General features: G+C 35.3%; 7 protein-coding genes across 7 annotated transcripts; 3 read left to right on the top strand and 4 right to left on the bottom strand.

Annotated features, from left to right (window-relative positions):
• The first annotated feature begins 5 nt into the window (after nt 1-5).
• On the top strand, nt 6-1,214 carry MONOS_927 (uncharacterized protein). The gene is made up of 4 exons (XM_067879752.1): nt 6-267; nt 422-443; nt 643-965; nt 1,016-1,214. Exons 1-3 carry the CDS (start codon nt 74-76, stop codon nt 889-891), a joined length of 465 nt encoding a protein of 154 aa, XP_067728570.1. The 5' UTR covers nt 6-73; the 3' UTR covers nt 892-965; nt 1,016-1,214.
• Nucleotides 1,211-4,127, bottom strand: MONOS_928 (Ca2+:Cation Antiporter (CaCA) Family Protein). The gene is made up of 3 exons (XM_067879763.1): nt 4,013-4,127; nt 1,961-3,933; nt 1,211-1,744 (listed from the first exon to the last, which is right to left on the bottom strand). The coding sequence occupies exons 1-3, from the start codon at nt 4,056-4,058 to the stop codon at nt 1,439-1,441; spliced, it is 2,325 nt and encodes a 774-aa protein (XP_067728569.1). The 5' UTR covers nt 4,059-4,127; the 3' UTR covers nt 1,211-1,438.
• A 138-nt stretch (nt 4,128-4,265) lies between these two features.
• MONOS_929 (putative protein serine) lies at nt 4,266-5,975 on the bottom strand (the record flags this gene model as incomplete). Its single annotated transcript, XM_067879774.1, has 5 exons — nt 5,823-5,975; nt 5,575-5,764; nt 5,330-5,528; nt 4,933-5,279; nt 4,266-4,697 (listed from the first exon to the last, which is right to left on the bottom strand). The coding sequence occupies exons 1-5, from the start codon at nt 5,885-5,887 to the stop codon at nt 4,266-4,268; spliced, it is 1,233 nt and encodes a 410-aa protein (XP_067728568.1). The 5' UTR covers nt 5,888-5,975.
• A 5,420-nt stretch (nt 5,976-11,395) lies between these two features.
• Nucleotides 11,396-12,049, bottom strand: MONOS_930 (uncharacterized protein; the record flags this gene model as incomplete). The annotated part of the gene is made up of 1 exon (XM_067879786.1): nt 11,396-12,049. The coding sequence occupies one exon, from the start codon at nt 12,047-12,049 to the stop codon at nt 11,396-11,398; it is 654 nt and encodes a 217-aa protein (XP_067728567.1).
• Nucleotides 12,050-15,121: 3,072 nt separating this feature from the next.
• Nucleotides 15,122-15,499, top strand: MONOS_931 (uncharacterized protein; the record flags this gene model as incomplete). Its single annotated transcript, XM_067879797.1, has 1 exon — nt 15,122-15,499. The coding sequence occupies one exon, from the start codon at nt 15,122-15,124 to the stop codon at nt 15,497-15,499; it is 378 nt and encodes a 125-aa protein (XP_067728566.1).
• Nucleotides 15,500-16,626: 1,127 nt separating this feature from the next.
• On the top strand, nt 16,627-21,504 carry MONOS_932 (uncharacterized protein; the record flags this gene model as incomplete). Its single annotated transcript, XM_067879808.1, has 2 exons — nt 16,627-19,699; nt 19,814-21,504. 2 exons carry the CDS (start codon nt 16,627-16,629, stop codon nt 20,593-20,595), a joined length of 3,855 nt encoding a protein of 1,284 aa, XP_067728565.1. The 3' UTR covers nt 20,596-21,504.
• Nucleotides 21,505-22,469: 965 nt separating this feature from the next.
• MONOS_933 (uncharacterized protein) lies at nt 22,470-23,510 on the bottom strand (the record flags this gene model as incomplete). Its single annotated transcript, XM_067879819.1, has 1 exon — nt 22,470-23,510. The coding sequence occupies one exon, from the start codon at nt 23,508-23,510 to the stop codon at nt 22,470-22,472; it is 1,041 nt and encodes a 346-aa protein (XP_067728564.1).
• Nucleotides 23,511-23,731: the final 221 nt, after the last annotated feature.

The raw sequence follows: 23,731 nt of genomic DNA, 5'->3' as shown, positions 1-23,731 counted from the left end.
GTATAAACTGTTAACTAATTTTTGATCAACTCTTTATAAAGACTTCTATTCTTTATATCTGAATTTTTCGGTTATGCAAACACATGAAAATGTTTTGTGTTCTACAGATGGTAAACTGAACGCATCCAAAATAAATCAACAAAATACCAGTTTGAATACAATTGAAGTTCCTGGGCAACCTGTGACAAATGAACAACTATATGCTGCTATTTTGTTATCTGAAGAACCCGACTATTATGACCCTGCAACATACGAAGGAGCAGAATGGTATTGCAATGTGTTATTTTATTTATTTTTTATTTATTATTTTTTTATAGGCCTCCATATTTGCAATCAACGCTCTTTAAAGGGCTTCCAGCACATGGAAATGTGTTTTTTAATACCGGATTTGCGTATTGTTTATGGTGTTTATGTTTCTTAGGATTTGCTGGATTGCAGCGGTGGTATGTTGGGCAAAATGGTTGTGCATTTCTGTGTTTTTTCACATGGGGATGTTGTGGATTAGGATCCCTATTGGATTTTTGTTTGATCCCGAGTTTTGTTAAAGATGCTAATTATGATGTGAAAGAAATTGCAAAAATTTGTCAAGAAAGGCGTAGAAAGCTTTTTGCAAAACAACAATTGAGTTTATCATTGATTCAGCCAACGGAGGATTCCGTTCAACCTTCTGAAACACTTCCATACGTGCAACAATCAGATAACATATCATCTCAGGCACTTGCATATCGAGCTGCTCCTCTGGAATCTGTGGGCGATGCTAGTGTTTCTGTTTCCGTTCAAGAAGGATGCAAAGAAAGTAATTTCACTCCTCCTGTTGGTTCTTTTTCTGCAGATGTATCAAAGGCAGACAATGAGAGCAACTATCCGTTTAATGCTTCTACAAAGGATTGAAGCTTGTGTGTGAATTCGTTGTGTTATCTGTAAATTTGTGATTATTTTGAGACATGTTTAATGTATAATCATTGGTTTGAATAATTTTGGGAACAGCTTATCATATTTCTTTTTTGTTTTATAGTTATTTTTTATATATTTAATTATTTTTGCTTGAAGAGATTTCTCTGTATTTTCAATACGATGGAATGATTCGATGGTAAATGTTATGCTTCTTGTTTGACTTCATTTTTTTTAAAAAGAAAAGATGATATTTTCTTTTGTTTTGTGCTTCTCGTTTTAAGTTTCTTTAAACGGCTTTTAAAACAAAATAGAAAGAAGAAAGCATTTTCATTTATTTTATTTCCATTTTTAAAAATTATAAATATTCATAAAAAACAGCTAAATAAAGAAAGTCAAAAAAAGAAAAGAAAGAAAGACTTGTACTGTTGATTTGAAACAATAAATATGTCGTATCTAATTTCAAAATACATGTAAAAAAGAAAAGAAAAAGAAAAAGAACAGAAGAGGAAAGAGAAATAAGCGTTTTTTTTTCCTATTTCAGCCTTCATTCCTTCATCTGCACGCCCACTGAAATAAACACAGTCAGCACGTACGTCACAATGAGCACCACTGCGCTGACTCTCCCAACTCTGCCTTGTATCGCGGCAGAGACAAACAGAACCACCACAACAACCCCCAGGCACAAGATGAGGAACGGGAAGTGCGGGTGGAACGGGATGGGCAGCGGAGAAACGGAGTGTGTGATGATTGAATGGATAAAGTACGACATGGCCATGCCAAACGTCGTCTGGAACAGCGGCGATGAAAGGCAGGCTGCAATGGCAAGCGCTGGGAAGCCATTTAAGGAACACTGATAATAGAAATTGTCCATGAAATAGAATTAATAAATAAGATAAAATAATTAGTTTGAAAAAAAATATACACAAGTTATTTTATAGATAAAACAAAAAATCAATTTAAAAAATTTTTATAATAAAAACAATTAACAAAAAAATTGAACCGTATTAATAAAATATCAAAAAAAAAAAAAAAGAATTCAAATAAAATTCCACCCTCAAAATCATACAATTGCATCTGACACCAAATCACCCAGTGACGACCCCCAAACAAGAAGTGTCGAGCCCAGGAATGTGGAGTTGATGTTCAGAATGGCTGCAAACGAGATGATCAGCGCAACAACCTCGGCCGACACGATATTCACCAAATATACACCAAACAGGAACATCCAAATGGCAGACACCAGCTGAGCAATTGAATTCTTTGTCTTGAAATGGTTGGCATTCTGATTGGAAAGCGCCTCAGATGGCGAGTGAAGCGAATCAGAGCCTGTGTTTGATTGGTCTTCTCCTTTTTCCTCTCTTTCGCGCCTTTTCTTCTCTTCAGTCAGATACTGCCTCTTCCAGTGATTCAACAGCAGCATCACAGGAAGCAGCACACAGCCAATGGCAAGCGCCACAATGAACGGAGGCGCTGTTATTTTGAATGAATGAGATGAATTACCATATCCGTCCTCATCCTCTCCGCTGCCACCACCGCCCATCGGATTCGGAAACGTTATGGTGACGTTCTTCTTCTGTGCAAACGAGAAAAGCGCGATGAAAAGGGGCATGATGATGCAGTTCATAACCACACGCCCAGGAGACATGACGCCGACGGAAGGCATAAGCGGACACAAAAAGAAGCACACGGGGCATTTCAGCAGAACCAGAACTCGCGCCACTTTAGACGGTGCAGGGATGATTGACGAGGAGGAAGTGGTGGATGCGGAAGGTGAAGGTGAAGAGGAAGAAGAAGAGGAGGTTGAAGAAGAACTTTGCTTTGTAACAGCAACAGCTGCCTTGGCTGAGGCAGAAGGCACAATCAGGTCTTCCTCCAGTGCATAAGCAGGAGAAGATCTTCTTGTCATATTTCCCTTTGCAACATCGTATATTCCTTGCCCAATGTAAATGACCCAATCTTTCAGCCACATTTTGAATGTAACTTTGCCGCTTTCTCCTTCAGGAGCAGGCGGAGGAAGCATAAACGAAGGCGTGTCTGAAGGCTGATTTGAGGAAGAAGCGTCTGTCGCTGCTGAAGTGGTCAGCGGTGTGGAGTCGTTAATTGCAGTGTAATTTGCTCTTTCTTCTTCTTTTTCTTTCTTTTCCATCTGTCCTGTCTCTTGTGAAGACTGGCCCTCCAACTGCTCCGTCTCATTTCCGACCTCTGCTTCAATTCTTTTTTTGTTTTTGTTTACGTACAGTGATGCCACTAGATACACAACATAAATAATCATCAGGACAATAGCTGACTCGATGTTCATTGAGCGCGTGCAAAAGACAAACATGATGTATTCAATCAGAACCACCAAGAAAAATGGCAGGTCTTTGAACATCAGTCCAGTGGGTACATTCGGCACAGGGCGGATAAGGATGCAGACCGACAGCACAAAACATACAACATAACATGTGCTTCCCATTGATTCTCCTAATGCAATTGAAAAAGATCCTGTGTTGGCACTTGCCAGTTGAGAAAACAGATCGGGAGTAGCATTCCCAATTGCAAGAATAGTAATACCTGCTAATTCATCAGATATACCTAAAAATGAACTGATGTGAAGAAGAGACGGAACGATAAAACTGTCAGAGAGAACAAGAAGAACTGATAAAACAGCTATCAGCATTAAAAGTGAAATTATCCCAAATGCCGGAACATTATTACGAAGGGTACAATATCGTAAATGAAGATATTTGACTTTGCCCATGGAATCAAATGAATAACAATTTTTTTTGACAGCAGCACATTGTTCTTCTGGAGTTCCTTCAGGAATAATGCATGTATCAAGATCTTTCGAATCATCGTCTGCTTCAGCCAAGTAATGATGGACTTTTGATATTGACGAATTAGTTGTTGCGGAATGATATTTTCTTGATTGGATATTATCTCTGAGAAGAAGAATAGCCCGTTCGGTTTGCGGTTTAGAAAAATAATTTATTCCAACAGTTACGATCATAAACGTTAATATAAATGCAATTCTCAGAAAAAAAGTTGAACATTTGCGGGCTTTAAATTGATTATTTCAAGAAATAAAACAAAAATTTAACTAATGAATTAATTGTGTAAATATTGAAAATTCCCAAACAATTATCTCCATTTAATTTGGCCATATTGTAACGTTTATCTGTCATGCAAAAAGAATGTGCACAACTCTCTATTTTGATAATATTTCAAGCAAATATTTACAAAAATAGAAAGAGTGGGATCAGGATTGATCAATATTCTCAAATAACAAAAAATTATTAAAAATTATTGGAAAATAAAAGTGCTTAAAATCCATATCCATTGCAAACAAGTCGGATGAAAATAAAAATATCCAATAATAAATGAAGTGTTTTTCATTGCTTGTAAACCAATGTTCCATATCCCTCATCATCTTCTTCGTCCGCATCTTCATCACTTTGTTCTTTTGCTTCTTCTTCTTTTGCTGCCTCTTCTTCAGCGGCCTTTATTGTTGTTAAGTTTGTTCGAGGAACGTAACGCTGTTCAATTTTAAACTGGCGCCTTTGAGGAGCAGGTGCTGATGATTGATTAGAAGCAGGAGTAGATGAAGAAGATGAAGAAATGTTTGATGACGTGTCTGAAGATGGTGACGCAGAAGAAACAGAAGAAACAGAAGAAGAGGAAGAAGAAGAGGAAGAAGATGAATCCTCTGTTGAACCCGCTGTCGAACTCTTCGTAGAAGTTGACGAAGATGAAGAAGTTTGTTTAAATAAAAGACATTTCAGATAATCATCTGGTTTTCCTTCGCTTCGTTGAATAAATGGATGCTATAGTTAAATAATAATAATAATAATAATAATGACACATTTTCAAACATTAAATGAATACAGAAAAAGAAATAAAAAAATTTTTTCGTTTTCAAATATTCCGAAAAATAAATGTAATTTTTTTTCCATCATTTCAAATGCAAATGTGGAAATAGTTATGAAATCAAATAAAAATAAATTTTTTTTCCTATAACTTCCAAATTGCCTATTCTCCTTTTAATCATTGGCTGCTTACCTCCAATAAATCTGTTAGAGTTGCTCGCTCAGATTCGTTCTTTTTCAGACATTTCCGAACAAAATCATGCAACTCCGGCGAATAAACAATGCCTGCCTCTAAATCATCTTCGAGTTGTGGGGCAGGCCTTATTGGTATTTGAAACAATGCTCTAAACGCGTGTATTTCACTTAAAGGCGGCTTTCCTTTCAATAGTTCAATAGCTGTGATGCCCAAACTCCAAATGTCTGCAGAGAATGAATATTCCTCTTGTTCTATAACTTCGGGTGCCATCCAATAGGGTGATCCAATTGCAGTTCTTCTTCTATCAAGTGTGTTCTGCAAAGATGCTGCAACTCCGAAATCAGCTAATAATAAAGGCTGAAAAATACTTTGTATATTTTCAAATGAAGCAAACCTATTTTAAGTCTTCCTGACGATGTAAGCAACAGATTAGCAGCCTTTATATCTCTGTGTATTTTTTTCTTGCTTTGAAGAAACATCAGCCCAAGAATTGTTTCCTTCAAAACAAATGACAATTCTTCTTCTGTAAGAGGTTTTTGTGTTGCTTTATAGTGATCTGACAAAGAACCACCATCGCACAATTCCATTGAAATCTTCACACAAAAAGTTCAAAAATCGAAAAATGAAACAAGTTCATACCAAAATGCAATCGTCGCTTTCTTTAAATGTTTCATAGTATTTAACAATTCTCTCATTTGCGCATCCTCTCATAATTTCAATTTCATTTAAAATTGTTTCCAACTGCTCTTCGTCTTCAAATTGCAATTTCTTTAAAGCAACTAATGATTTTGTTTCATTATCCTGAGCTTTGTAAATTGATCCATATGTTCTTTAAAGTTTGTTTGCGTGCATGAATCAAACAATAGCATGAATTGATATTATCAAACCCTTTTCCAATGGTTTCAATTATTGTAAAAACATCATTTGGATTTCTTGTTGATAGTTTGGCCATATATTAATAAACAATATGTTTTTCCTCCTTTTCTTTTTTAAAGAATACTTTCTAATTCAAGAAACGCTCAAGAATCAAAAATTAACTTATAATACGAAATTTGATCAATTTTCAAAAAAATCCCTTTTTCCAATGACTTTGATCCCAAATAATTGAATAAAAAAAACCATAATATGCTGTAAATTCTTGAAAATTGTTTTTCACAAAAAATTTTCAAATACAACTGTTTCATTTTTGATTTTTGATTAAGAATGTGGTTATTTGGCAAATTAAAAGAATATCGGAACTTTCAAATTATGATTATTATTATTTCCATTGATTTCTTTTGTGTTTATAAAGTGTTGAAATGCATTAAAAGTTGTTGGAAATTTTTGAAAAAACGAATCAATAGATTGTTATAAAAATGGATCAAATGAAGATATCTGTTAATTCATCAAAATAATTTGAAACATACTCTCGCCATCAACGCTATTTGAATCTTCTTCTTTTTCATCATCACGCGGCCCAAGCAGTATATCGTCAGCATCAGGAATTTCTTCATTTTCAGAATAATCGATTTCTTCATCTTCAACAGTGGGTTTTTCTTTAGGAAGAAAATGTATCATTTTTTGCAAAAATCAGCAAAACTTGGTTAAAGAGTCCTTTGAACAAGCCAAATGGACAAGCAGTCTGCAACATATGTTTTTTAAACACCATGCTTTGGAAAAAACCATCTTGAAAGACACCACAACGCTTCAACAGTGTGTGAAAAAGCACTAGTTTCAGGATTTTTAAAGTTCATTTTTTGACAGACCGTTTTGTGATTATAACTCAATTCTTTCAAACAATTGCAGCTTTTCAATTCATCGAAAATAATTGTTGCGCCTGCTAATGTCCTTTCTTGATTGATAGGGATCAATGTTTCTTTTGTCCAGTTTGGAAAAATAATTTAAAAATTTGTTCAAGCTTCTCCTAATTCCTTCCTCTCTGCTTCACAGAAAATTCAAAGCAAATCCTTCTTTTTTCCTCTTCCATAGTTCCTTCTTATCCAAACAGCTTCATCAATTTCTACACGTTTTCACTATAATCCATATTTTGGCATCGTTTCATTCAAAATTTGTGTGCAAACAACTCGGACAATGCTTGTCCAATAACCAATTTTTGGATGTGAAACACCTGTCAGGAAATGAATTTGTTTCAATCAAATTCCAATCCAATAGTACAACAGAATATGTAAATCTATATATATAGGAAGTTTCATTTTGGAAAACACTGAATTTTTAAGTCTTGAGGTTTTTTTCGGCAAGTTTGACGCCAAAGATATTTGTATCCTTTTGTTTCCTCCATGATTCTCCTTTTGCTTCTGCATTTTGTGTCATCCTTTGAAGCGAACTTTTGAAAACGTTGAAAAAAACAAAATCTTTATTTTTTCTTTATCATTGAATAACGAATTCAATTATAAACTGTTAGTCTATCTTTTGTTTCTTCAGATCTTGCTATCAAACATTTTTGATCAAAGACAGCAGATTCGAATTTTTATGACTTTTTCAAAATTAACTGACTTCTTTGTAAGATTCACGATAACTGATAATTTGCATATTAATCAATATATGACCTTAATGACTTTATCAATTTTTTTGTGCAAAATTGTGAGTCCCGATATGGGACAAATTATTTGAGTTCAGGCATTTTCAATGAAAAATTATGCATTTTTCATTGACTTTTTGAGATCAAAAAACACAATAAAAATGTGTTCATTATTTGACGTTCGTGAAACGTTGGAAAACTTTATGTTTTGATTTCAACAATGCATGTTCACGGATCTGAAAATCAAATTTATTTTGAAATCTGAGAGAGGGAAATAAAGTTATGAGTGAAGCAATTTTTTGTGCTTTGTGCAAAAAAAGCTTGAAAGTCCATATTATTTCCCAAATAATATCAGAAAATTATTCACTACCTATTTAAAATATTTTGAAAAGTTCCTTTTGTTTTGTTTTCAGGTCAAAATTAAAATTGAATATTTGCATCAAAATTTCATACGAACTTACCAAATTTCACAGGCACAAAGGCAAATGCTTGACAATGTATTTATATTTAATCAATGTAAAATCGATTGAGGTGAAATGAATATTTGATCAAAATGCACAATTTTCATTTTCACCTGAAAATAAAACAAAATGAACATATCACCAAAAATTTAGATATGGGTGATAATTTTCGAAATCATATTCTTTCTGTCAATAATTTAGTGTGTGACATTTGAAAAGAAATATCATGAATAAACCCTGAAAAGTGATAGATTTTTTAAATGATGCAGCTTCAATAATTTCAAGTCAAACTTTGGCTTTTGAAACGAATTATAATCATTTAATATTTTAATGACAATTATTCAGCAAATGATAATGAATTTTCAAAATAATTATTACACTGAAAAAAAGTTATGATTTAAAAAAAACACCCTTATCAACAGATGATGCAAAAAATACATGACAAGATCGATTTCTCATAAACCGAAAGAGGAATAATTCCGAAATTTTTTCTTCCTACCGTATCTTATCTGTTCAAATTCTTTTGGCATATTAGATTTTCATTTTCATATCGACTGAATATTAGAAAAATAATTTTAGAAATCTTGGAAAAACTCAAAATTTGATTTCTTCATGATTATAAAAAGATATTTTTTAAATATGGGTGATTATTTTTGTAATCATAGCTTTTTTCCCTGCGTTTATTTTTCTGATGTTGTTTGGAATTGAGATGAGATTTTGCATTCAAGTTGCAAATTTTTCTCAACTGTCAAAACCAAATGTTTGAGCTGAAATAACCATGTGGATGTCCTTAATAAACATTTGTTTTTACGGTGTTCTTTTGTTGACATTCAAAAGAAAATTACGAACCGAAATATTTAGATTGAAAAAATAATGCACCAAAAATAAAAATGAAGTACTCTTCTTAAAAAAAAAAAAAAAATTGAAGAATAGATATTTTTCGACAACTACGTGTATTTAGCAAAATACTAAGTTGTTTCTAAAAATAAAGACTTGTTACGGATAAATTATACTTGTTACGATAAAAACCCATTTTTTCATAGAAAGATTATATATATAAAAGGAAACAAAATTTGTATGTGTTTTGAGTCACTTGTGTTCCAGTTGCATTTACTGATAATTTATCAGACAAAGTGAGCTTTTTACAGTTGGTTGATCCATATATTATGTGTGCATCGTTTCATAATCATGAAAAAAAAACATAATTTAATTATTATCTGTTGTTTTAAAAATTTGTATTGATATACTATTTTATAACAGCTCAAGCTCTCATGGTGGACATTCGGATATTCCTATTACTAATCATTCAATCGGAATTCATTTTTTACCAGAGTCTTCTTTATCAGCTACTTCTTCAACAGCTTTAAGTTCATGTCAAATTTCCAGTAATTCAAGTCAAACAAATTTGACTCAAATGTATTTCATTTCAAGCTCTCAACCGATTACAAAAGATAATGAGTTTGTCTTTTTAATTTCGAATTATTTTTGTGTTGTAATTATCATAAAATTTTTGTAAAGATAATGATAAAGAAAATGAAAAAATTTATGAACGTGCAATTCGTGAATCAGATTCTTATCAACAAAGAATTGAAACTCGAATCTCTAAAACAAAAATTAGAGATCTTCCTTCCCCAGAGCCAGAAGGAAAATTGTACGAATTTATTTGAACAAAAAAGTCCTTTTTCAGATACAAGTTGTCTGAATGTCAGATTTTTACTATTGTCAGCGAACTCGACAGCCTAATTTCAAAAATACCAAGGAGAGGACCAAAGGGACTTATCACAACAGCGGATAAACTACTTTATTATTTAGAATGGTTGTCAACAGGTGCAACACAAACACAAATTGGGCTGTGGCTTGGTAAAACAAACCATATCATTTCTGACTCGATAAATTTCATCCGTCCATTTATCTTACATGTTCTCAGGCAAATGAACGAAAAAAAGAGAAGACCAGTTTTAATTGAAGGCGACGACTTATTCGGAGATGTTGCGTTGTTAGTTGATGCGACCTCCATACGAACTGAGAAGCCAGTCGGAAGTTTTGAAAATCAAAAACTTCTTTGGGACGGACATCATAAAGTTTATGGTGTTAAAATATAAGTTGCTGTTGCCGCTTCTCATCCATTTGAAGCTTTATTCATATCTGAAGTAGTTGAGGGGCACATTCATGATTTCTCTTTGTTAAAAAGAGATTTACATCCATTAGTTGAATACTTGCAAGTTACAAATGAGGACAGACAAAAGAATAGCCTGAATGAATTCAATTCTCAATGGAAAATAATAGCTGATCGAGGATATCAGGGGGTGGTGGAAGGTTTGGAGTTAATAACTCCGATAATAAATACTAAAGCCAAAGAAGAGATCGAATGCAATGCGCAGTTAGCTAAAAAGAGGATTCCTGTTGAATGGTTTTTCGGCAGGATGAAACGACTGTGGAAGCAATGTGCTAGCAGATATCGTAATGGGCTGGATGACGCAAATATTGACATTGAAATAGCTGTGTGGCTGACAAATCTAAACATACAGGCAAACGATCTGACAGAAGACGATGGGAAGTTTAAGAAGCAATGCCTTATTTTTAATAAAGATGAGGTGGAAAGACAAAGGGAAAAAAGATGCGAATCAAATTTATTTTTCAGGGAGAAAATGAAAAGAAAACGAAAAGCAATGCACGATGAAGAAATGCATTTGGAGTGTTCAAAACAACGGAAAATAGCTTGTGATGAGAGCAACAAAGAAATAGAAGACAACGAAGAATTATTATTTTGCAATTTGCACTTTTCTGATTTCGGTTTTTTTATCATTTTACCTCGGTTTTCCTTTGTCTTAAAGATCTCTTAGGTTTTTTGCCGCCCAGTTTTTCATCAACTTCACAACAAATAAATTTAACAAATAATAAGTTAATAAAGATCAAAAATAATATTTCTCAGAAATAAAAAAGTATTAAACAATAACCTGAGGTTTTGCCATGCAGTCCTATCTTTCCGATTTGTTCTGCTAATACAGATATTCAGCCTTTTCTTTAACATGAAAATAACTTATTTCATTCTTAAACCTGTCATTAGTTGTCAAGCTGCTGCGAAACAAAATACACATCCATTTTTCGTTATGACATCTTGTATCAATTTTGTTACCAACAATGGATCTGATGCTGAAGTCTGTGATAGAACTCAACAGATCCCATGCGCCACAGTGGAGAATGCTCTCTGATGCGTTGCTCCCTTCAGCGATTCCTCCCTCTCTTTTCTCGTCTCCACTTTCACTCCCACAAACACTCTCACATTCCGTTCTCCAAATACAAAAATCACAGGAAGTGGCACAACTACCACCACCATTACTTCCAGTGGCATTCTTCAACCAAATTCTTCTTCATCATCTCCCTCACCACCACCGGATCCATCTGCCACTTCTGCCCTCTTCCAACAGACCCAGGGCTCCCTCACAGTCTCTGCCCTCGCCATCGCCCACAACTCCTCAAATCAAATCACCCCCATCCTCTTCCACCTCTCCAATGACTCCCCGTCCCTCAACCTCAACACAACCACCATCACCGGAACAACCTCCATAACAATAAAAACTCCCCTCTTCTTTTTCACTGCTGGCTCACTCACCCTCAACCACACAGCAATCACCAGTCTCCCCCTCAACAGCCAAAGCATCTTCCACCTCACCTCCCTCACAAATCCCCTCACCCTCAACTCCTCCAGCATCACCCACATCACCTCCACAGCTTCCCCCGCCAGCTGTGTCCTCTCCTCTGCCACCTCCCCTGCCCTCTCCCTCTTCCTCGCCAACTGCACCATCACCAACATCCACTCAGCTCCACAAAGCCAACAGACTGCCACCAATGGCGGGTGCATCTCATTCGCTTCATCCGTCTCTGCCAACTCCTTTTCAGTGAGAGACACAAATTTCTCCAGCTGCTGTGTGAGCGAGGATACAAGTTCTGGAGGAAGAGGCGGTGCTCTCATGATCGAGTACAAGGATAATTCAGAAGTGTCAGAATCCTCCTTTGCCATCACCAATATCGTGTTTTCAGCCAACAAAGCGAGTGTCGGAAGAGATATGAATTTTGTGTGTGAATCCCTTGTCGCTTCTGTGAAGGAACCCATGTTCGCCTTCATGATAAGCATCACTCAGAAAGACAACTCGGTTGTTGGACACGACAGAACAGAAGCATTCGGTGATTGGGATATCGATTTATTCATATTTCTTGACGGGCATTCAGCTGACGATGAATACGTGGATGGTCATCTTGGCATCAAAGCAATGTATTGCGAGTTGGAAAAGACTCCCTACAAGAGTGCGCACAATGCGACGGGGCTTCTAAAGAAGATGCTAATCATAAAGCTGATATTATTGCATGAACCTATTTTCTAGAAAATAAGTGAGCTTACAGCAGAGTCGAAGAAAGTTGGGAAGATGGCACACAAAATTGAAGAAAACATCTCACATGTGCATTTGATGAAATCAACATTTCTTGTCGGACATTTATTCTCTTATTTTTATAGAATTCTCCTCCAAATTTGAATTTCTTCCAAAACTCATTCATTCATATGTCATCTGCTCGATATGTTGAAGGCGTGTGAAGTTGTGTAACCTTCCGAACTCTATTTTGGAACCCATCCATTTCAAAAAAGAACTGCTTCAATGTTTTTTCTGTTTTCACTGCCAATGCTTCGGTTTCAAAATGTGAAAAGTCAGAGCTGTCCTCCTTTTTTTAATTTTGACATGCCAATCGGCTATTCTCCACAAAAAGTTACTTTCATTTCGTTGTCTCATAATTTCAGCTGATATTCTGTGGTAGTATTAATAATTATCTGTGGTTCTGGATTGAAATGAAAGACGAGGAATGGTGTTGAATTTGGCTGGAGTTGAATGAAGTGGAAATATAAATATTTTTGTTGATCATCGAAGGAGGCGTTGAAGAAGAAGAAATAAAATGAAATGAATCCATATTGATGGCATTTCATTTCCAGTATTATGAATGAAAATGTCAATCATTCGACGTTGATATATTGAGGCGAAGAAATGAGAATGATTTGATTTTTGGTTCAGTTTATATGTGCTGAAGAATTGAATGGAATATATGCATCAGAATGTCCATGGATTGATCCAATGCCAGCGGAAATTTTTCCGTTAAGAGGAAGCGGAAGAAGACAACGAAGAGGAAGAAGAGGAAGAAGAGGAAGAAGCTGCTAAGTGGAAGAAGAAGAGGAGGAGGAAGAAGAAGAAGAGGAGGAAGAAGAGGAAGAAGAAGAAGAAGAAGAAGAAGAAGAAGAGGTAGTGATGGGTGTGTTGGATAGGAGGAGATAGAAGACGGAAATGGAAAGGGTGAAGATTGAGAAGGAGGAGAAGATACAGAGAAAGAAGGGATTTGTCGAATGGCTGCAGAAAATAAAGAGGAAAGCGAGGGAGATGTAGTGGGATACTTGCTTCCACCGATGCTGTCACAGACAATGTTATTATTGATATTGATGATATCGTTGTTATTATTGGAGTTGTTGTAGCTTACAGAAGGTGGAATTGCAGTCTTCACAGAAGGAACAGCCGGTTGAGTTCGAGAAAGAAGCACACCGAAGTTGTTGAGTGAAGCCTTCAGAATGTGTTTGGAAATAAACAGAAGAAGAAGAAGAGGAGGAGGAAGCTGTTTGAGAAGGAAATGAATGAGCTAACTGCTTCCATTGAGCTCTTCCAGGGTTTGCAGCAACAATACCGATGAACGCCCAGACACACGAGGGAGAGAGGAGAGAGAAAGGGAAAGAAGAAGAAGGAAGAGGAGGAAGCGGCATGGACGATATTGAGGAGGAGGAAAATGATAATGTGTGAGGCAGTTTTGAGAAAGATGGAAGAGAAGATGCATTTGAAGTGGAGGAAGAGAAATCAGATGGAGAAATGAATCCAAATGGGAAAGAAGAAGAAGAAGAAGAATTGTTATTTTCTTCAGATGGCAAAACAGAAGATGAAGAAGAGGATGAAGTGAAAGAGGGATAAGCATCAACATTATACTGAAACACAGATGACAGATTGAAGAAACGAGCAACGACGGAAGGGCTGTTGGAATTGAGGATGGAGGATGCTACATGAAGAAGGATAGCATCGAGAAGATATTGCAATACATCGGAAGCTGTTTGTTTGCGCTCTGCAGATTTCAAAGCAGAGAAGGAAGAGGAGAAAAAATAGGAGAAAGAGGAAGAAGCAGATGATGAGGCAGAACGAGAGGAGGAAGAAGGAATTGAATGAATCGGAGGCTGAAGTTGCAGATGAGGTGGCTGCGAAAGACGAGGAAGATGAAGAAGACAAAAAAGATGAAGGAGAATAAATGCGACGATTGAGAAATCCATAAGTTATCAAATGATGTTTCCGCAAGAGCTGGAAGGCTTTATTCGATATTGTCCATCAAACAACAAATAATTTCGTATTTGATATGTTGAACGGAGAATGAACATATAATCCCAATCACGAAACAAGCAACAGATGGGGAGACAGAAGATTTTCGATAAAAATGGATATCTGCACGTTAATTGAACGCCTTTGTGTAGTTGCCTCTTCTTTCTCTTCAAAAAATAGAAAATGACGCTGAATTATTGGTGCTAAAAATACAATGAAAGTGGAATCTAATGAAGATATTGGCAAAAGAAGAAGGCGAAGAAGAAGAAGAAGAAGAAGAAGAAGAAGAGGAAGAGGAAGAAGAGGAAGAAGAGGAAGAAGAAGAAGAAGAAGAAGACGCAAAGGAATTATTAAAAAAATTGTTTTGATTATCCATCTGTTGAGTTGTTATATTTTGTTGCATTCCTATTTCATTTGGAGTTTTGTTCTCTATCGTATTCATCTGAGTTATTATTCCATTTGAAGAAGAAGAAGAAGAAGAAGAAGAAGAAGAAGAGGAGGAGGAGGAGGAGGAAGGAGGAAGTGATAAAGTGAGTGTGACGAAAGGGGAATCAGAGAGAAGATCAGGGAATTTGAAATTGTCTGAGAAGAAGGGGTGAGAAGAAGAAGACGATGAAGATGAAGAGGAAGAAGATAAAGGTTCATTAGACAATCGAGTAGAATTATTATCATTACCAGAAGTTGTTCCAGTATTATTTCTTCTATTCTCTTTTCTTTCCATCATCACTGAGTGATAAGAAGGCAAAGAATGGATCAGCTGTTAAGAGACAAGATTTGAGCTGAGATAAGCAGGAGGAGAAAGAGATTGAGGGAGAATGTTGTTGTTGTTATTGTTGAGGGGAGGTTGGATAGAAGAAGAAGAAGAAGTAGATGTTGATGATAAAGAAGATGATATAGAGGAAGAAGAGGAAGAGGAAGAAGAAGAAGAAGTTGGTGGAGAAGAAGAAGAGGTTAAAGAAAGAGATAAATCAGGAACAAAAGAAGAAGAAGAGGAAGAAGAAGAAAATTTGGCAGAAATGAAAGAAGAAGCAGAGGAGGAGGAGGAGGAAGAAGATATAGAAGAAGAAGATGTGCGAGAAATAGGAGAAATTGAAGAACTTGAATCAAGAGTGGGAGAAGAAGATGGAGTAGTAGAAGAAGAAGAAGAAGAGGAAGTAGAAGAAGAAGGCGATTATGAAGTTAATGCTGAATGATCAGATTTCAACACAATGACTGCTTTTGTAAATAAAATTCTTTCAACAGAAGATGTGAAGAAAGAACGAAAGAAGAAAGAGAATGTGAAAGAGAAATAATGTGAATTGAATCTGATTGCGCTCTTTGGACGAACTGGGCAACAAAGGCGAGCAAGAATCATCTGAAGAAAATGCTGACATAATGGACAGGTTCCAATTTCATTACAGCCAATAGCAGCAAGAGAAGGCAGATTTATTTTGTGTTGTAACATGAGAATATGATGGCTGTCCAAATAGTAAATTCTCAAAAACGAAAAACGCGTTCTTCACATCAACCAAACAAGAATATTGTCAATGAAGAGATTGGAGGAGGAGAAGAAGAAACCATATAATCCGCAAATACGCAACTTGAAATGGATTGTCACCAGGAATGAAGCTCAACACAAAAAAAACTGTTGGTTGGAATGGAAAAAAGTTCAAATAATACATAAAAATAATAAGTTTTGCATAGGTTAAATTATCTAAAAATAGCACACCTGCCATCTTTTTCGCAAATGCAGAAGATTGTTCAATCACTGATGCTGTCAATATCCATTTTCACTGCTTCGCAGTGTTTCTTTCTTCGTCACCCTATTTTACCAATAATAACTTAATTTTCAATGTTGTATCCACTTCCTTTATCAAGAAAAAAAATTTCTGCTATTTATCCCGGATGCTGTTTTTGTTTGCATTCTTCTTTGCTGAAAAAATCTTTCTGTTTGAATCAATAGAAAAATAATAAATATAATTTACGATCATGTTTCGAATTGTATTCAAAAACACTTTTTTTAACTTTTTTCACAATAGCATGCGACCCAGGATTAAATTTTTTATCCTTTTTCCGAGTTTGATAAAGCTTTTACGAGAAAGACAGACTTGTTACGGGTTTTTCATGGTTTATCAGTAAAAAAATTATATTTATCGAATGAATGAGTAATTACAGGAACAACATAGATGTTTCGTCTAACAAGTTGAACTATTTGAAAAAACTTGTTTGTATCCAGAATTTATAATTTTTTACGAAACAATTCATAGTTATGGAAAAATATCTAATGAAGAAATATCCATACCCATAAAAAGTTAAAAGCTTCCCTTGAAGTCATTTTCAGATGACTTTGGCGAAAATAATAAGTTACAGTCTCATCAAAAAATTTTTATTAATTATTCTTTATTGCATCCATAATGTCTGCTCCGAAGATAAGGATTTAGTAGAAGCAGTTGAAAGCGTACCAAACACTGGCTCTCCACCTTGTCCCCGTGAAGGGTCATTCATTTTCTATATCAACAACACCAAAAGAAATGGATTGATCATTGGGGGAGGGAGAGATGGGGATGAAAATGTCATGAAAGATTCATATTTTTTTGATTTAAACAAAAAATTATGGAATATAATGCCAACAGCGAATCTTGATGTTCTTCCTGATAGATACATGTGCGTAACATTTTATGTTGAAGATATTATATATATTTGGGGTGGATTAAGTTGCAGTGGAATGTCAAAAGAGTTGCTTTCATATGATTTTGAACAAAGTTCGTGGGTCTTTATTCCACAATCAGGAAGAATACCTTGCGAGAGATATGCCCCTTGCAAGGCAGAAACATCCTCTCATGTATACATTTATGGAGGGCAAGGATCTAATGGACTTTTAAATGATATATGGGAACTGAACAAACAAACATTCTTGTGGCGTTGCTTACGCGAAAACAATCCCACAAAAAATCCGCCTCCACTACGTGATGGAGGTGCATGCATATTCAAAGATTATTTATTTATTTTTGGAGGATTAACAAGTGATATTGGCAATAAACCATGTGCTTACCGAATAAACTTGGCAAATCCTGATGATTGCCAGCTCATTGAAATAGTTTACGATAAGTATATTGGTGGAGCAATTTTTCGATCCGGATTTGCAAGTTATGTTTCAGAAACAGAGTGTTATGGAATTATGTGGAGCGGTAAGGAAGGAACAATGACAAGGCCGATAAATAAACTATTTATTTTGAATCTGACAGCTGCTGGATTTAACTCTGACGTTAAAAATGCAACGATGGATGATGAAAATCTAATGTATACGAACACTGGAAAATTTGGACTATCATGCACGATGGATGAAGAAGGAAATTTATATGCATTTGGTGGAAAAGACGAGTATTTAACTACAAATAGACTTTTCCTTATGAACAAAGAAAATTGGTTAGGTGCACAAACCCGAAAAGACATCCTTTCATATATGGCCAATGAATCAGTGCCTTTTGTTTATCCTCAAAAAAATCAAGGTGAAATTATATCTGAACTTTCAGCAGCTGCTGATGAAGTTTCACTTCCTGTAACAAAACACAAACTTGCTCAGTTAAGCGGAACTATTGCTGTTATTGGGGGATACAACCCTGAATTAAAGATAATGATGGAAACAAACAGAGAATTTTCTCCGAGATCAGGGTACTGGTATAAATTTCGTGAACCACGTTATGATTCTGAAGGAAGTCCTTCAATTGCAGAAGCCGCCGTTGCTGCGTTGAACGGAAGGATTTTTGTATTTGGCGGAGCAACTTACAACATTAACGGAGGCTTTGCATCAATGAGCAATGATCTTTTTGAATATGATGTTGCAACTTATTCTTGGCAAAAGATAAAAGTGAAAGGAGAGGAAAAACCACCGAAGATGTGCCGTTCTGGTGCCACAATTTATGAATCAATTCTGTATGTTGTTGGAGGATGCGATATCGACAAAAACCTGCAGTATGATATATGGACATTCAATTTTGCCACATTGGAGTGGCACAACATCATATCATTGAAAAAGCCAATTCAGAGGCCAACAGTGTTCGTGAAAAAAATTATTCACAACGAAGATATTGCAAGAAGCAGCAAAAACAATCATCAGTATCTGAAAAATGTTACGAACAAGCGGAAAAATTTGAAGGAAAAGGAAGAAAAAGATGATGAACAGCCGGTTCCACATCTATTTGTTTGCGGAGGTGATGACGGAGAAAATTCAATAAACTATTGCATGGCACATCCACTCAAAGCTGCAGAGAATACTGACGAATGGTTTGATTTAATGGGTCCCAAATTCCCAATTGGAAGCTCGGGAGTTGTTATTGGAGAGGGAGAAGTTGGTTTTGTTGTTGGAGGAGAAGAATGCGGAATCGCCAAGATATCACACCTTTCAGTATTCACTTTTGATGAGTACGGAGAAGTTAAACTAGCCACACACAAATATGATGAAGGTAGAGAGGCAATTAATTTTCCTTTGGTGCATGGCAGCTGTGCTTTCATGATTGATTCGCTTTATTGTCTCGGTGGCTACGCGGTGAGTGAAGGAATGACACCATTGCCTATTGCCACAAATAAACTAACCAGAATCAAATTGAAGAGTCATCTTTCAGGTTGCTCTCCTGGGTCATTCTTCGACACTAAATCGAGACAGTGCACTCTTTGCGGTGATGGGGCATATTCTTCACACTTTAACCAAACGGAATGCGAAAAATGTCCTGCTGGAACCAGCTTACGGGGATCTGGAACATCAATAAGTGCATGCATTCCGTGTAAAGATGGTACATTTCAGTCTGAAACAGGAACCAAAGAATGCACCACATGCAATTTAAATAGCACTTGTATTGTTGGATCAGCTGCAAACAAGAGCACTTTGCAAAGAAAGCCGTTTGAGTGCACAGAGCAGCCAAAATCGTATGATCCTAATTCGAACAAAGAGACGATGTTCACAATATTATTTTATGGAGTTTCACTGATCCTTGGAATGATTGTATCTCTTATATGCTTTTGCCTTCCAACACGAGACAAACTGTACAAATTAGATCAATATTCAAATACTTACAGAGATGTCCTTGATGAAAAGACGCATAAAGCAGTCAAGACTGTGAAGAAAACGAGTTATGGCGGATGCGTTTCAATTATTGGCATTTGCTTTGTGGTTGGTGCAGCTTCAGCTGTGATTGTGCTGTTCTTTTTGATTAACACACTCGAGAATCGATTGTATGTGGATTCAAAATTACAGAATGTGACACTAGACAAGTTTGTCAACAAGAAAATGGAGTTTCAAATTCGATTGAGAGATTATTCAGGCGAATGTGTAAAGGATGTGAAAGAAAAGCTTGTTGAAGCACAAGGCGAATGCTCTCCGCTTCTTGGGATTGGAAAGACTTCATATGATCCATTAAGTTTGTCTTATATTTTTTGATTTCAATTTTTATTTTTATGCAATGGCTTTTTCTTGTTTTCATTTTTTTGGGACATTATCAATCTATTTAAATATTTCAAAATGAAACATTCAGATATTTATCCTGTTCAACCAGCTGCTATTGAGCCAAGATGCAGTCAATCGCCATCTCCAAACAAATTATTCACAGAAACAGCAGACTGCACAATATCAATTTCCGCAGAGAATATCAGCATTGACGCAGTTGAAAGGCGAGCTAAACTTCTTTCATTTTATTCAAAGGAGAAAGATGCATTATTTTATGGAATAGATGGATTTATTTCTGTTGATTCTGGAATAACTCAGCAGAAAGGTTACTTTTTCATTGATTCAACGTACAATTCTCAGACAGAAAGTCATTTAGATGGAGATCCAGCGCATGTTTTCAAAGGCGGAGATCAAACGCAAGTTGTTGCTGAGCTGATGGTTAGTAAATATGAGGAAAACAAGTGGAAGCATATCGTACACATGGGCCACGAAGCAAGCAAGATTTCAATTAAACCTGGCTCTCAAGTTGAGAATGGTAGGGTGAGTCTTGCATTGAGCGTGGGAGTGGACGTGCTTGTGGAGCTATCACAGACAGTGGCCGTAACAACGAGATCATTTAAGACTTCGGCTGTGGGGCTGATAACTGCATTGGGAGGAACTTTTGTGTACTTGAATTACATGGGAAAGCTGATACCTGTTGTGGAATTCATATTCAGCGGGAAATTGTGTTGTGGTTGCTGCAAAAAGAAGTGGAAAAAGTCGAACTTTAAAAGAATTGTTGCGAGGGAGCGTCTTTTGGATGATGAGAGAAAGAAGATTCAGATGGAAAGCGATGATGTGACTCAAGACATGGTTGGCTATTCATTGTAACGGGAATTGTTGATTATTATATATTTTTTTAAATGTATGAGGTATCATTTCAATTGCTGATATCTTTGACATCTGTTATGCTGATTAACTTTTCTGAAAGTTTGATCAGAAGGTTTTATTGTATTCAAAATGTTTTCCATTTATTATTTATGTATATTTTCTCCCTTTGATAATAGTATGCATGCCATTCACCTGGATTATCTTATTTGGTGATGATTATAGCACTTTACAAACTTCAAGAAACTTGCGTATTTTACAATGACTTTGTTGAATGTTTGGAAGGAACAAATCTATTTCCAAATATTTTTTGAAATTTTGTAATTTTTTGGTACAGTTGAAGCTTTTTTAATTTATGCAGAGGCTTTATTTTCATTTATCTTAAATCATATTTTAATTGCTGTTGATTTACTGTTTCCTTTCCATTTTTGAGATATCAATTTTCGAGATCTGGGCATATATGATTCCACAAATGTGTGTTAATATGTTTCTGTAAGCTTTTTTTTGGAGATTTATTTATCCCACCAATTCAATTTATCATTTTTTTAGAACTTTACAATGAGCGAAAAATTATGTTGTAAAGTGGAATATTACTATGCCTCTTGTTTTCACAATTTTCTTTTGATTCATTTTAATTTTTGTTCAAAAGGTACTAAAAAACCTTTGATTTTTTTACCTTTAAGACATTTCCTTTTCACAACATTGAATTCACCTTCTTTCTTTTTATCACTACACGCACATTCACAGTTTATGCTACACTTCTTCACATTTATTCTCATACTAACTTAAATTTTATTTTCTCTCAAACACATTTGATTTTCATTCTCTCACTTGTTTGATGATGAGAGTTGTTCTCTTCAATTTTTGTTATTTTTGAAAGATGTCATCAACAAGAAGCATTCATAAGGAATATTTGAACATTACCTTTTTCACAATAGGATATTTTCCATGAAAAGCGAAATGTTTAATACATAAAAAAATGAAGTGATGAATAATTCTTAATGACTTGATCATGTAAATTCTACAAAAATCATTAATTGGGAAAATGCATCATACAAAATCAAAAATATAGTCTGATTTCCAAAAAAAAAAAAAAAAAAAAAAAAAAAAATGAATTCAATATATTATTTCTTTGAAACAACAAGCACAAAGAATTATTTGTGAAGTTTATTAGCATCAAATATTCTTGAACTTCTTGAATATTCATCAAAGCCAAAGATGATAACTTTTGTCTTCTTTATTCTCACAAAACATTCCACGCAATTAGGTTACAAATGGTATTTTGCGATTCCAATATCTGTTTGGTAACCATCTTTTTCACCTCCTCAAACAATTGAAGCGCACAAGTAAGAGAAAATTTTGTTTTGCTAGTAAAATACAAAAATATTCTTTATCTTGCAATTTTCTGTTTATGTTCAGCTTCTGTTCATTGTTCCCGCTGGAAAGTAATCTATTTTAATTATGAAAATGCCAACCAAGAGAATATAATATATTTAATATAACACCAAATAAATAAAAATGCAAGCATTTAATTAACAATGACAAATTCAAGTTAAACCTCAATCACACATGCATTCACATAACTTTTCAAACTGGCATTTCCTTCATCCATTTCAAAACGTCTTTTTCTGTGATTTCATTCGTTTCTTTTGGATTTGATGGATCAAAAGCGTTTTCCGATAGAAATTCCCGAACGGAGTCTAAATCGTACACAAAACCATCCTGCGATACAACAGCACGGCGAATTGGCTTTGCAGATGAAGTATAAATGAAGTGAATATGTTTCAAAAAATATTTTGGATTTTGACATATGTCAATTGTTAATAATCCATGAAAAGTATTTATTTTTCTGTGATTGATGAAAAATCAAAATGATGTCAGCACACTTTTTGTGTAAGATGGCATTTTCGAATTGTCAAGTCATTTTCTTCAGTTGAAACATCAGATTCTATTTTGTTATTAACAGCAAGCTCTTTATTTTGTGGAAGAGGAGGAGGAGGCAGAGGAAGAGACGGAGGCGGTGTCAAAAGAAGCTGAAACGGCTGAAAGGCAGAATTAGAAACAGATGAAGGCGAGTTATTTGAAGGACCTTCCGAAGCATTTGCACTTGTAACACTATTTTGACGTGTCTGAATGGATAAAACGTCAGAAGATACAGGTCTTGCAGAAATGGAAGCAAAATTAGAAGTTGTTGAAGAAGGAGCAGATGACGCTGAAGGCTGAGGAGGGGTTTGATTTGAAGGGTGCTGATGTGAAAAAGGAGGAGGAGGAAGAAATGAAAAATTCTCAATTGATGTGGGTGTTAAAGGTTTACCGACAATTCGATCAGAGTGAGGAAGAGACAAAGAAGAAGGAACAACTGCTGAAGAAGGCGAAGAATTGATTGAAGGGCCCGATAAAGATGATGAAGCAGAGAAAACTGATGACGGAACCGATGGAAGTAATTTTATGCTATTTGATTGAAGAGTCATTTCATTTTCATTTTCATTTTCTTTCTCTTTCTCTTTCTCCTTCTCTTTTTCTATTTCAACTTCTTTCTCTCTCTCCATTTCTATTTCTTTTTCCATTTTTGTATCGTCATTTTTTAAAGTTACAGCATCGATGTCCAACTGAGACGGAGAAAATGAGCTTGAATTGTGTGATGACAGTTGTTCAGAAGTCGCGAATTTCGGCTCAGAAGGAGAAAAAGCCGAAAAATTCAAAATTGAAGGATTGTAAGTTGATGGAAATGGAGCAGAAGATTTTTGGTTTTGAGCACGAGCCATAGAAATATCCGGAGAAGAAGGCTTTTTTTCATTTGCGAACGAATTAAAAGACAATGTGCTCATTGAACCAGGCACATTATAAAAGCTTGACTGAGTCGCTGTTGATAAAGGAAATGGCATAAAACGAGGGACAGACGAAAAATAAGAAGACATGGACGATAGCGATGAAGCGCTGTCATTTATTCGGAATGAATTAGTAATTGAAATCAGCTTAAGGAAATGAGGCTTTCCTCGAGAAATGCATTCACATTGAATCTCAGATTCTTTTGAAATGAAAATAAAGGAATTGAGGAAAAAAAATTGATATTAACAATAAATTCAATTATAGAGAATATGATGAACAAACCTTTATTTTCTTGTTTTCTTAGGCAATA

This window comes from Monocercomonoides exilis (assembly GCF_001643675.1).
Source record: "Monocercomonoides exilis strain PA203 chromosome Unknown scaffold19-1596985, whole genome shotgun sequence".
NCBI lineage: Eukaryota > Preaxostyla > Oxymonadida > Polymastigidae > Monocercomonoides > Monocercomonoides exilis.
The sequence above is the reverse complement of the archived record's forward strand: the minus strand, read 5'-3'. Positions and strand labels throughout refer to the sequence as shown.

Bases quoted from the DNA above. Each gene is read 5' to 3' on its own strand.
- MONOS_927 (XM_067879752.1), top strand. From the start codon at position 74: ATGCAAACACATGAAAATGTTTTGTGTTCTACAGATGGTAAACTGAAC. The intron at 268-421 runs GTATTGCAATGT...TATGTTTCTTAG, and splicing joins ACATACGAAGGAGCAGAATG to GATTTGCTGGATTGCAGCGG. The intron at 444-642 runs GTATGTTGGGCA...TCATTGATTCAG, and splicing joins TTTGCTGGATTGCAGCGGTG to CCAACGGAGGATTCCGTTCA.
- MONOS_928 (XM_067879763.1), bottom strand. From the start codon at position 4,058: ATGACAGATAAACGTTACAATATGGCCAAATTAAATGGAGATAATT. The intron at 3,934-4,012 runs GTTTGGGAATTT...ATCAATTTAAAG, and splicing joins CAAATTAAATGGAGATAATT to CCCGCAAATGTTCAACTTTT. The intron at 1,745-1,960 runs GTATGATTTTGA...TTCTATTATCAG, and splicing joins ATTTGGTGTCAGATGCAATT to TGTTCCTTAAATGGCTTCCC.